Source organism: Geospiza fortis, unplaced genomic scaffold, assembly GCF_000277835.1.
Source record: "Geospiza fortis unplaced genomic scaffold, GeoFor_1.0 scaffold172, whole genome shotgun sequence".
NCBI lineage: Eukaryota > Metazoa > Chordata > Aves > Passeriformes > Thraupidae > Geospiza > Geospiza fortis.
This window is the reverse complement of record NW_005054309.1, coordinates 8,695,038-8,708,495: the sequence shown is the minus strand read 5'-3', so window position 1 is coordinate 8,708,495 and position 13,458 is coordinate 8,695,038. Positions and strand designations below refer to the sequence as shown.

Sequence of the window (13,458 nt, the reverse complement as noted above, 5' to 3'; positions counted from 1 at the left end):
GGCTGCCAGGACCGCTGCTGCAACACCGTCGGCAGCTACCACTGCAAGTGTCCAGCTGGCCAGAAGCTGGGGGAAGATGGAAAATCCTGTGCAGGTAATGCTTTGTGCCATGTCTCACTGCTATTAAGGAATCAGCAGACTTAGGAAGGGGAAGGAAATGCTGGCTTTTATGTGGAGCCAGCTGAAGAGCGTGTGCTCAGAGTTGTCGAGAGCGCAGATCTTCTCATGTCTGGATTATGAAGATGTAACTGTAAGAACACTTCAAAGGGTTGGGGTTTTGTTTTATTTTGTTGAAAAAAATGTTATCACTTAACCTGGATTGGCTGTGCCGTGTTCTGATTATGGGATTTCCGTCATCAGTTGAAAAACTTGAAGAAAGTGTATACGCTTGATAATATTTCATCTGTCTCTTAAGCAAAATGGTTCTTATCAGAAAATACACATACATTTTCATATTTCAATCACAATTCCACAGCTAGAGATTAACTGAATAAAAAAGGATTTAAAACCACATGCTATGTAAACCCATTTGTCTTTTTCCTAAGGGAAATTTAAGTCTAGTTAGTGCATTATAGGGTAAAATTTGTTCTTATGCAAAAACTTAATGTGTTAGAACAAATAATGAAATATGTGGCTCACTGGCAAACAGAGTGGCTCTAAACAAGGGCCCAGATGATGTGCTGACCTAGAGTCACTACATTTTGTGCATCATCAGGTGCTGAAGAAGTTCAGGTGTGGGGTACCCAAGGTGTGCTGTACTCCAGGCCAGAGCAGTTCCTTCTTCCTGAGCTCTCCCCTGACACAGGTAGCAGGGATGTGCTGCCACATCACCTGGTGTGCTCTGCTGTGGGCCTGGACTGCCCCTCCCCTGCATTTCAGTGCTGCAGTAAATGCATCAGTGATGATAGTTTTTTTTAATCTCAGGGCAGCTTTTCATGAACCGTTTTATCATCTTCATCTTTCTTCACAGTCAGAAACTGTGTTCTCTGGCTTTTCCCATTGCACAGGGTCTCACAAATCCCCTTCTTCCAAGATTTCATTTTACCATGTCCAACGCCTTTTTAAGGTTTATGTAAAGCAATGTATTTCTTGTATGCGGTCATATTTATCCTAACTTTATAATTTATTTGACTGCACTCCTTTTTTCACTAAAAGACAATAGAATTATTTTCTATGTCAGCCTGTCAGTTGAGATCCACCTTGAAAATGGAAATAAGCTGTAGATGGTTATGTTATTTTGATTGAAGTATTTCATTATGGTCCTCCATGTTTTCATTTTGGCTTTTGGAGAGCTCAGCCCAGGAATATAATTTATGATTCACAGATCCCTGCTACTTCACCTCTCTTGCCTCTTTGGGGGACTGACTGGCAATATGCCCATGGGCCAGTGCACAGGTTTGTGTTTTGATGCCTACTTAGTACTTCCAGCGCTTAAAAGTTGTCCAAACCCCAAGGTTTTTGAAAGCAGGAGTCCTACTCAACATAATCCTTAGCATGCAAGAGTAATTTTTCCTTTAGACTTGTTTTATTTTAATAAGTTAGTCAAATCAGTGTTCCTTCTGCACAATTCAGTTCCTACAATGCACTTTAAATTCAAGCTTTTGGACAGTCTTTAAAAACTCAAACAGAGCTTAAGGTGTTTGATTTTTGTACTGTATTTTATCTGAGCAGGATTTGCAGGGGAATATATTATTAACTGTTTTGAGGCCATTTCTTTTAAGTCCTCAGGCAAAAATGTAAAACACAATTAACTGGAAGCGCTCAAGTCATAAAACAGAGTGAGTGTGGTGGTGTCACTAAATACACCTGAACTTTTGCAGAGGTGACAATGACAGAATTTGGCTGTACTGACCTGCAAGGAGGCCAGCTTCAGCCAATTTCTGGCCATCGGTGATACAATATGAGTAACTCATTGGTTGGTTACTACATGAGGGAAAAGTGAGCTCTCAAACAAAACTGTGTGCTGCTGGAAGGACTTCCAGGGCGTGCACTGGGGTTTTATTAATGCCTCAGCATTGCTCAAAGGAGTCATTTTTGCAGATAGGAGTAAAACAGCTCCTCATTCAGGTTAACCAGTGGTTTTGGAGGAATCAAGTTTATTGTTGTTCTGGGTTGTTCCGTTCTTTCTGCCTTTATAGCATCATTGTGCTTTATGTTACCCCTTAGTCTAAACTCAGGCATTAAATAGATGGGCACTATTGTTCTGCTGCCATTATTTGTCTCGTGGTTGGTTTTATTTCGCTGGTGCCTGCAATGATCGATCCGTGTATGGGGTTTTTTTTTATAAGCCAAGGTACAAATAAGGTGCATTGTTAGAAAAGCAGCATGGAAGCAGCACAGATCTTATTCAGCGAGTCATTATTACTGGGAAGATTGATCGTGTTTTTCAGAAACAAAATAGAGCATCCTTCTGACAAAAGGGAAAGATGTTGGGAAAGGACTGTTGGGTTTTTTTAAATATGTTTTTAGCCATTTGTAGCTGTTTAATGCTAAGGAAGGGAAAGTGCATAAAAAATCACTAACCAACAACTTAGTGAAGAGCACTGCTGTTTTGATCAAGCATTGCTGGGGGTTTGTGAGCAGTTTTTTTTGGAGACCCAAAGGCCTCATTTCACAGCTTGAAGGAGCTGACAGTGCTCAACATCTCCACCTTCTAGGGTGTCAGAGGTGTGTGCAAGACACAAGGCTCCATGAATATGCACAAGACAACAGCATAAAATACGTGGGATAATCTTAAAATAGTTATTGCATCAGCTTTGATTAAACCTTCTCCCTCTTGAGTGATTCTGTTGGTGGTTGGACCCACATGGGGAAGGGGATTGGGCAGTACAGACCCATGCTGTGGGGTCTATCCTCATTCCAATGGCTGTAGGGATATTTCCTGGCTGTTTGTAGGGATCCTTCCTGGCTATTTGGGGGTTCTTTTGGCAGGATATGTCATTCAGAGTTATGTAATTTGTAAAGTCATACTTCGCTTTGGTGAGGGATGCTCGTATGGAGAGTAAGATGTGGTGAGCTGGAGGCCTGTGCACCTCCATAGAAATGCCAGCAAGAGCAGTGACCTGATTAGCCTTTCAAAGCTAATTATCTCCATGTTATTCTGCAGCTTTCACTCTCCAGCCTTCATGCTCAGAACTTCAGTTTGCTTCTCTGACAGAGAAATATTTCCTGGCAGCTCCTGGCGCAGGCATTTCAGATTATGACAGAAAGCTCCTGCTTCCCTCCCGCTCCTCGTGTGCCTGATGGAAATGAATGATGAGACAGGATTTGGCTTTAAATCACTGCACAAATAATGTGACAAATTAATATTTGACATTTACCAGTGTAGGACTGTCAGGCTGATGCTGTGCCCTGTGCATCCGTGTGCTGTTCCTGGGGCAGCCTGGGCAGGTAGGTTTGCTCAGAAAGGTGTGCCCTGGTCTGAGGAAGGGAGAGGGAATGGGTGTGTGCCCAATGCCTCCTTGTTTGTGGAGCAGAGGCACCACTGTGTCAGGGAGATAGGCTGTGAAATGCAGAGATATCCTCATTTCATGTTTTATTCTGAAGCGAAGCAGTTCTACTCGAGCATCGCGAAATGCAGAAATGGTATTTTCTGAACATAAATACCATTTAAAATGGTATTTTAAATGGTGATTTTAAAGCTCAGTTGTTGGCAGAAGTCCAGATCTGTAAGGGATGCTGAGGCTACAGCTACAAAAGCGTGTTTTCACACATGAATAAGCTGCAGAAGTCAAGTAGAAAAAGGTTGTGACCTTATGTTAACCTTCTTTGGTAAACTGTCATTTCTTATTTATATTATTGTGCTCTCATCTGTCAAGGCAACTGCAGGAACTTAGAGACAAGTGAAGTCCTGTGATTAACTGTTGATGAGAAGGAGCTCCTATTTGGTTGATTAGAGTGATATTGCAATGGCTGTAACCCCCTCCCTGGGGGCTTCAGTCGAACCTCGGAGCTCTGGCAGCTTTCCTGACCTTTTCCAGGGGGACTTTGGGAGCAGCTGCCTCCAGAGCCAGAGTGTGACTGTGCCAGGGCCACCAGTGGTTACCCCAGAAATGGAGGAGTCACTGGGGTCACTGCTGGAGCCTGCTCCCAGGGCAGGGGGGGACTCTCCAAACGCTGTTTGTTGCCTTGGAAGAGTTAATGATGGGCTAAAAGCAATACTGAGGGACATGTCTGAGAGCAAGAAAGTGTTTATTAATATGGTGACAGCATTTATTAAGTTGATAAGGTCTGAAACACAACTTACTCTTGTCAAAATTCTGGTTTTGTTGAAAAGAACAAATGCTAATTCTGCATTTGGGTTGTTTTCCGTGCCCAACAAATCAATGTACAGGTGTCTGCCATGTCCAGTGATAAAAAAATGAAGGACATAATACCATGCACTTGGAAAGAAATACCAAGGCATTTTTAATTACATTTATTTAATTTTTATTAGAACAGAAGAAATTAGTCTACTGGAAGGATTCAGGATGCTTTTGCATGATCTTAACTCTAACAGTTGCATTTGATTCAACACACATTGTTGGCGGGCCATGACACTGAGGTACTTATTGCCAGGAACACTTCAGCAGAAGGAGAACAAGGAGAATATATTTTACAAATATCAAACAGTACCAGTTCTTATTCCAGATGCAGCAAGTAGCAGACCAGCTGAACTCAAATCTTACAGCACTCAAGTGAAGGCACCCTCAGATGAGGTGAAGCCACCCAACCCTCTTCATCTTCCTCTATTTCAAGACCTTGTCTCGAGACAAGGAAATAAATCCAGTTGCAGGAATTGTTTCACAATTATCTAATTATCTGTAACTGAATTATTCTGTCCACCTAATGTCTGCCTCTAAGAGTGAGGGGAATGGACAACTCCACCTCATCACCTCAGCAGACCCTGGGTGAACCATCTTGATAACTGAGGCACGTCAGGGTATTGGAATTTTACAGCAATTCTAAAAAGAGGAGAAAAAGAATAGGCAAAAGAAAAAGACTTGTGAGAGGAGAAGAGGTAAAGCCTAATTTCTGATTTTTCCAAACCTGTTTTTAGTGGCTCTCAGGTATCCTGGGACTCCAGCTTGGGTTTTTAGAGCTAAGTCAGATAATGTCAAGTATTTATGTTTCAAAGTATAAAAAACTCACCATAATCTGCCAAGGGGGGGTGAAGAGTAAACATTTTCTTCTCCATTAGTTTGTATATCCAGAATATTGGTTAATGTCTTATATTTGGCATTTGTGAAATTCAACAAGAAGCAGTATCTGTTTTTACATTTAAGTATTAATTATGATCGCTCCTACCTGTCAAATAATTATTTTTAATCGTGAGTAAAAAGCTTAATAACTGCTTTTGATTTCAGATCCCAGTTGGAAATTTTTAAAAAAATAGGGTTCCCCTACTTGTCTTATGGAGGGAACTGTATGAAGTGAGATTAGGGATTAATTGTGCATTATAAACACTGCTTGGCATTGTGCACTCAGAGTTCTGTGGTTTTGCTGGATTTAGGCAGGAGGACTGTGTGATTTTTGTGCATGGCTGCGGAGGAGCTCTGGGCAGAAACTGCTGGAGATGTTCTACATTTGCAAACTTGATGGGGAATCTAATTTTATTTCTACTCCCAAGCCATTCTTTTGGAATTCTCAATTTCAAGCATTTCTCTGAGAAGAAGTGATGGCTGGAGGTTGTTCCTCTGACCTCCCTCGTGCTCTCCCATGCTGTGTTGGATCCAGCTGAGATCAATAGCTGCACGGAGCTGTTACACTCTCCCAGGCAAATTGTATCATCTGTCTGCATTTGTCTATTCCTGGTAGTTCTACAGCAAGAAAAGCCCTCCAAATAAGTAGTAAAAATGACAACATAGTTGTAATACGGGTAACACTGAGTTCAGCTTATTGGACTTTTTAAACGGATTACCTGAGTGCTGATTCCTGGCAAGCCTGAGCAGGCAGGAGCTTGAGCTGAATTTTGGGGGCTCATTCCAGGTTGGCAGTGGCTTGGTCTGGGCAGTCCCCTTGATTTCTGTGAGCTCTCCCCAGCAAAAAACACCCAGCTACACAAACCTTCTCGATCTCGCAAAAACACATCGAATACTAAACTCAGCAAATCCCAGCATTTTGTGTGTGTTTCTCTTCGGCCAGGGAAGGGACGCATTGCTCGGGCCAGAGCAGACACTTCCCACCTGGCTCAGAGCATTTCTGTGTCGGTCTGGGCCAAGAAGAGCATCTGATGCTCTGATAATTGATTTATTGCTGATTTTTTTTAATTTTTGAATTTTTAATTTTTGAATATTTTTTCTTTTTGAATTATTTTTTTTTTAGTTTTTTAGTTTTGAATTTTTTCTATTTTTTTATTTTTATCTTTGAATTTTTAAATTGCCCTGCTTTAGTTTCTTCCCAATTCCTGCTCGGCTGCTACTGAAGGCTCCCTGCTCCTCCCTCACACGTCGAACAAAGGCGGCTGCGAGCTGAACCACCCAGATTCTCACATCTGCCATCCCTCGGGGTGCACAGGCTCACAGTTATGACAGCTCCCTCCAAAGTGAGCGCTGCCATTGCAGGCTGGCTCGTCTATCCTGGATATGTGTTTTCATCCACGGGAGCTGAGAACAGGCTGAGTCGGTTTGCCGTCACTTTTTAAGTAGAAGTTTTATGCACACCAGTTGGGTCAAGGGTGTTGTTATCCTAATCCAAGGCTCCAAAGCAATGATTGAAGGAGTCCTACCCAAAAGCCCTTTTGGGGAAGACTGGGACCACTTATATTTCAAGGATTCGATGATTATTTCCAGATAATCTTGGTAAATCTCTTTTTCTCCACGGAGCTTGTTTTTTGGTGCCTAGATTTTTTGCCTTTGAACGCTTAATTCAGCTGCCACGTTTTAATAACAGCCTTTTGCATAAACAAACCGTGGAACTGGCAGTTTAATTTTCAGGTTATTTCAGACTACAGGGTTAGTACACTGTTAGAACACTACCTAACACAGGGTTAGGTGTAGTGCAGCTTGTCACCGTGTCACACATTCCCTCAGCTCAACTTGTGCGGCTCAACTTGTGCCGCGTTCCAAGGCAGCAGCGTGTCTTAAAAAGCACGGCTCGTACCCCAGGGAAAACTGGCACCTTTTCCCCTTGCATTCCAGTTATCAGATGAATTATTGATCACTGATCTGAAGGGGAGAGCTTGTTTCTGGGTGTCACAGGTAGCAGCGCCGGCAGAGCCCCATCTCCACGGTGTCTGCCATATGGTGCATGTGGCTCCCCGTGCGTCACAGCTGATTATAGACTCAGCACAGGGATTGCTTCCCCAGCCTTCCAGCTACCTTGTCTTCCTCCAGCTCCACCAGCTGGGAGCAAATATGGAGCAGGAACCTCAGCTTGCCATTATCCTTGGGAAGGCATGTCCTTCAGGTTGTGGCGTGTGCGGGGACAGCAGCTGTCACCCCCTCCATGGTTCCTCCCTGAGTTTTGCACAACAAAGTTGGGCATGGGCAAAAAAAAACTGCCCTGGAGAATTTTCTTTGTCCAAACCACTTGATGCATAAAGCTGTATTGATCAGCTTTTGATAGTGAAAACATCTAAAGTTCAGAAGTATTTCAGTGTTTACCATGTTACTCAGGGACTCAATGCTTTTAATTAATGGAGGAGCTGTGAATAGTTAGATGGAAAGCATTATAGAGCTATATGAAAGGGCTGTTATTGTCCAGATGAAAGATAATATTTGGAAATAATGTGACAAAAAATGATAGACTGGAGTACAAATATGTTTTGAGATCTTTCTAGGGCTCTGATTAGTTTATATTAGCTAGTTTTTTGCATGTATGACTACATCTGAAAGGCAGGTTATAGAGAATGTTAACATTCCAGTGGGCTGATTGACAATAATTAGTTTATTTTGAAGGAAAGGAAAGAAGCAGGGTATTGTTGGAGCTGACTAATGTGAATTAAAAGCCAGGTAATCTTTTCTGCAATTACAGAGATACAATGATTGCTGTTATCAGAGAAGAAAATCCACTCGTACTTTTAAGAATCATTGTGTAGGAAGAGCTTTGCAAGCCTGAAATTGAAGCTCTGGTCATGGTCTCCAAAATTACACTTAGTAGTAATTTTATGCAGAAGCAAGACTTCTGAATACTTAAATTATAGCTTGTTTGTAGCAAGGTATTTACCAGCAAGTACAGGCATCTTATAAACAGCACATGAGTCATCTTGGTGTTCATTTCGAGCACATCGAAAATGCAAATTGCAGCTGAATTATTCTTGTGTGGAGAGGCAAGGCTTAGAAAAACCTTAAATTCGTACTTTAAATGGAAATTGTGAGCCGAAAAATGTGCACATTTGCCTTTCAGAGGAGGGTATTGTGCAGGGTGGCTACAGCTTTTTCTGTAGGTTTGCCTACAGGCTGTGTAAACAAGAACTGACGGCAGCTATGGGGACGGGAAAGAGCACATCTCCTGAGTGGTGTTTGTGCTCCTCTTTGGGAGCATTTAATACTGTTCTTCACCTGGACACCTCATAGAACACCCTTTTTTTGTTTTTTTTTTTTTTTTTACTATTATTGAAATGCCTGTGGATTTTATGAGCCATCTGATACAACCTTAAAAAGCTTTAAAACAATTTGTGATAAAATCTAAAGCAAACAGAAACCCGTCAGCTTCTCTGTTCAAAGCCTTGGCCCAAAGGAAGCGATCCAGACATGACTGCCAGCGAGATAGCAACTGCTGGGAGAGTTACACTGCGTTATTAAAAGATCAGTAGTCTGATCAACATCATATTGGATTACTCCAACTTCAATTACAGGAGTACCTGAGGGCTTTAGCTGGGATATATTAGAAGAACAACTTGAAGTGAACCTGCTGTTGTTGCACGCCAGCTCTGTGAAAGGCCCACCTGAGAACCCTGTGAGCACCTCCTGTCCCAAAAGGGATTCAGTGTCAGCCAAGGAGCTCAAAAAAACTAATAATAAAAACGGAGCGAGCAACTGGTTAATTTGATGTGAATTTTAATCTCAGGAAGAGGAAGAAAAAAAGGAAGTAAAACGAATTCTTCTGTGCCTGGTGACATTATTGATACAGAGACAGGGTGAGAGAGTTGGAGTGGTTCAGCCTGGAGATGAGAAGTGTCTGGGGAGACCTCAGAGCCCCTTCCAATGCCTAAAGGGGCTCCAAGAGAGCTGGAGAGGGACTTTCAGCAAAACCAGAGTGATAAGAGAGAGGCAAATGCCTTCAAACTGACAGAAGGCAGATTTAGATGAGATACTGAGAAGAAATTCTTCCCTGTGAGGACTGTGAGGCACTGGCAGGGGTTTTCCAGAGAATTTGTGGCCTATACCTGGAAGAGTTCAAGGTGTCAGGCTGGACAGGGCTCAGAGCAACCTGGGCTCATGGAAGGTGTCCCTGCCCATGGCAGGGGAATTAGAACTGGTTGATCTTCAAGGTCCCTTCCCACCCAAACCACTCTGTGATTGATGATTAGGATCCAGCTCTGGAAGTTGGCATGGATAGGTTTTGGATGTGTTCATGTCACTTCTCTCTTCTCCTTCTAGCGCCTCTGCAGAGTCGCATGTGATTTATGTCATAAAGGAAGCAGAGCAAGAAAACCTGTGTAAAATGCTGTCCTTTGCTCCCTGGCAGTTTATCTCTTAGATTGTCCTGGAGCTGGGGTGGCTCCCGTGGGGGATCAGTGCTTGTGGTGGCACCTGGAGAGGCAGCCCATGACCTGATGGCTGTAGAGCAATGCCAGGAGCCAGCTGTGACACCGGGACAGGAGCTTGTGCTCTGGGCTCAGCTTCAGAGGGGCAGAGGTGGAGCTTGGTGGCTGCATGGTGCCTGTGCCCTCCCTGTCACAAGCCACATCTGTATCACCAACCAGCACAGCACATGTGCTGTAAGCTGGAAACACAGGATTATGAAGGTGTTTGCATGATTATAATTTTCTTGTGCGTGTTTTACCTGCTGTGTGTGGAAAGCACATTTCTCTGCATTCTGCTGTAGCAGAGGCACGGATCTCAGCAAGTGTGCATTAATATTGCTGCTAGCAAAATCCAGGTGTTCTCATCACATCAGGCATTTCTCTTTTTATTCCAGGACTACTCTTGCAAACTGCCATGTCCTGCCAAGAGGAGATGCTGATGGCCCAACACATAAACCTCCTTAATACAGCTCAGAGCTGAGTCCACACAAGGAGCTTGGGCTGTATCATGCTGTCACTTATTAAGTGCAGCTCCTTGTAGAGATCCTCTCCTCCTTTGCCACCCTCCCACCTCACAGCAGGGCCCAACTGGGTTGTGCTGAGGAGCTGTATTTAAAAATTGATAGACTCATAACAAATATTCTCTCTGTTGTTCCGCCCCACATCAGAAAATCTTGCAGTAGCTGCTGATACTGGTGATCTCAAAGTCTTTCTGCTAAGCAGAAATCACCTGAAATTTTGGTATTTGTCTTTAAAACATTCCCTTCCAACTTCCCTGTTTACAGCCAGTACATTTACCTCTTTTCTGCTGGAAGCAGTGACATTAATGAAGCTGGGTTGTTTTGGGTTTTTTTTAGGAGCTTAAATTACCCTTTTTTTCTGGTTTGTCATTCTTCAGCTTGTAGTCCCTTGTTATTTCATGTGGTCATTCACTTACCCTGGCACAGTTCTTCAGTGAGAGTTTGTGTCCATCTGTGTGGGTTTCATATTGATGGGAGTTGGAGTTGTCAAGGGGGTGCAGTTGCCAAAATATCTATTAGTCTAACCCCACTGAGGGGGCTGGTAACCCCATCACTCTTCCTTTTTGGCTTTACTTTGCTGTGTACTACACCAAGATCCCAAAAAAGATCGTTCTTTTTTTGTTTTAAATACTTAAAGTGGAGAAAAACATACAGAACTGCTTTGTGAAAAGATGGAAGAATGTATTTCTACACGGCTGTGTGAAAACATCACAGTGTTGTCTGAGGTCTGGCCATGAAATTGTCATGTTCCTTGCTTTAATTCTATGGCCTGGTTTTCCTGCAAATTGTCTGGTTTCAATAATTGCTTAAAGTGTGTGAATATATATATATATATGTCTCTGTCTGTATTTAATGAAGAATTCCTTGAAACTCTAATTAGGGCTGCTTGACTCCAAAGCAGTTTACATATCACAGGCTTACACAGCTATCAAACAGATGCTTCTCCTTTTTTTTTCATTCAGCTGACATTTTCATTTTCTCTGCATATTTTGAGCACTGAGCAGCGATGTGTTTTGACTCCTGAGGCTACAGATGATATCAAAATGAGGATTAGAAATGAAGCTTTACCTGTCAATTAAGTTGTTAAGCTTGTCCTCCACAGTGTCTACACTTTGAAATGGCCTGTTTATTGAATTTGAAATAGTTTTCATTCTTGACTTTGTTTAAATTGAATGGACAGTTCTAATTACAATCTTCAGGGTTTTCATCTGCAACATATGGTTTGCATTTAGAGCTGTGGATGAGGGGCTCTTGGATGTTTATTGAGCTAAACCACTGTTAAATATCTCGTGAGAGAGTGGCATGTCAGGCATGGAGAGTAAGCAGAAATGGGCAGCACAAACATTGGCCAATTTTCTCTTCTCTCATCACTCTGTCCAGGAGATCTCTGTCCTGGGGGGCAGATGGGAAATGAACTGTGGTGGCAGGGTCCAGGCATTGGAAGCAACAAGTCACCATTTTAAGTGGTTGTCTGGTGCCAGTCTTAGCTTGAAAAGAATATTGAAGGGAGGAAGGAAAGGGAAAGGGAAAGGGAAAGGGAAAGGAAAGAAGGAAGGCTCTGCCATATCGAGTTCAAAGTCAATGAATTCAAATTACCAGGATCTGTGTCAGGTCAATGTTGTTCTTTCCAGTCAGGTCGGTGTTGCTCTTTCCTGTGGCCCCCACAAACAGGGTTGCATGATATCTCATGACAATTTATTCATCTCTTTACTCCCCACTAAGGCCAGTGACAGACCAGGAAATTAATTCCAGGTCTCTTAGACTTGTTGAGATGGATTGTCCCTTGCAGTGCTCACAGAAGTCTTCTTCCCAAAAGCAGGTTGTGGGACAGCCCCTGTCACTCCTGCTCCATGGATCTGTCAAAAATGCCATACACTGGAGATGCCTCTGTCCTTTTCCCTTGAAAACAGGCATCAGGAGATGCATCTCCTTTCAGATCTGGACATAAATATTTATTACCTAGCACAAGGTCCCATTGATGGCTCTGCTGTTCAACGTTTCACAGCGCTGTGGTTTCCATCCTTTGGTGTTTCCTGTGTAGAGAGAGAGAGAAACCAGAAGGAGAGAAGTGAAACCTGGCCTAGGCACAGCTGGAAGTCCTTAAAACCACCTGGGAAAGCACATGAGGTGTAGGACAAGGTACCAGCTACAGGGTAGAAGATGCCTCTCCACGATGGACCAAATCTCCAGGGAGGTCTGGAGGACAGACTGACAGACAAAAAGCTGTGGTGATCTAATGCCATTATTTACCTTCCCTTGCCCATTTTCAGGAGCAGGTAAAATTATGAGATCACTTGTAAAGCCTCTTTCTTTGCCAACAAAACGGGTGCTGGTAGAAGTTGCTTTGTCCTTTGTCCTGGGTGAAGAAATGCGGTAGAAAACTGGCTGCTGCAACAAGGGTCCTCCTCCATTGTGAAACCGGTTTGCAGGGGCTAAATTTGGTGAGGAATCATTAACCTTGCCTTTTAACCAGTCTCTTCCCAGCTCCTTTTGGCTTGCTGGAGCCATTCCATGAGTTAATCCTGTTGGAGCAGCCTTGCCTGGGACAGCTGGCAGTGAGGAAGCTGCAGCAGGTCGGGGCTGACCTGGCTGGCTCAGACAATGGATGCTCATCTAATCCATGGCAGGGGCCAGCAAAGGGCAGAGCAAATAGCTGAGGAGCAAAAATAAAAGCCTGGGAGAACTAAGAGTTCAAAATGACCCAGCTGGCTCTGCAGGAGTGCATTTATCTATGCTGAAAGCTGTTTCGTGGAGGTGTTTTAACACCAGGTTCTAGGGAACCACTCAAAGGAGCTTGTAGAGTATTTGTGGTGTTTTGTGGAGCATTAAAAAAAAGCACCAGACCAGGAGTTTTGCAGTTTAGAACTTCCCAGCCACCCAAAACTGCTTTTCTCAATCTTTGCTGCTCAGTTTGGTTCAATGAAAAAGAAATACGTTTTTTATTAATATGAACTGGTTTTTGGTTTTGTTTTGTTTTAATTTTAGGCTTTGTTTTGGACTAGATTTCAAACTTGTATTTTCCTTCCTAGAGTCAATACCAATGTAAAACTTCTTTCATTGTGGAAAAGATGGCCAAATATTTTTCTAGCAACAGGAGTTTCAAACCCTGAAAATTATTTTTGTGTTAGTAAAAGAGAAGAGATCCTTTTCAAAACTTCTACTGCAAGAGCAAATTATGTCATGCTTTGTGAGGGAATTCACACTGGTTGTCAAATTTTGGACATTTCTGAGCTTGAGACTTGAGCAGTTCTGTGATTTAAAGGAAGCTGT

The 13,458-nt window shown here is 42.9% G+C and overlaps 1 protein-coding gene across 1 annotated transcript in view; it reads left to right on the top strand.

Annotated features, from left to right (window-relative positions):
* Positions 1–13,458, top strand: part of LOC102044446 (multiple epidermal growth factor-like domains protein 6) — a 183,326-nt gene that overhangs the window by 92,992 nt on the left and 76,876 nt on the right. The window contains exon 6 of the mRNA XM_031055435.1: positions 5–94. Coding sequence (XP_030911295.1) covers positions 5–94 — 90 coding nt within the window. The remainder of the gene's footprint in view (positions 1–4; positions 95–13,458) is intronic.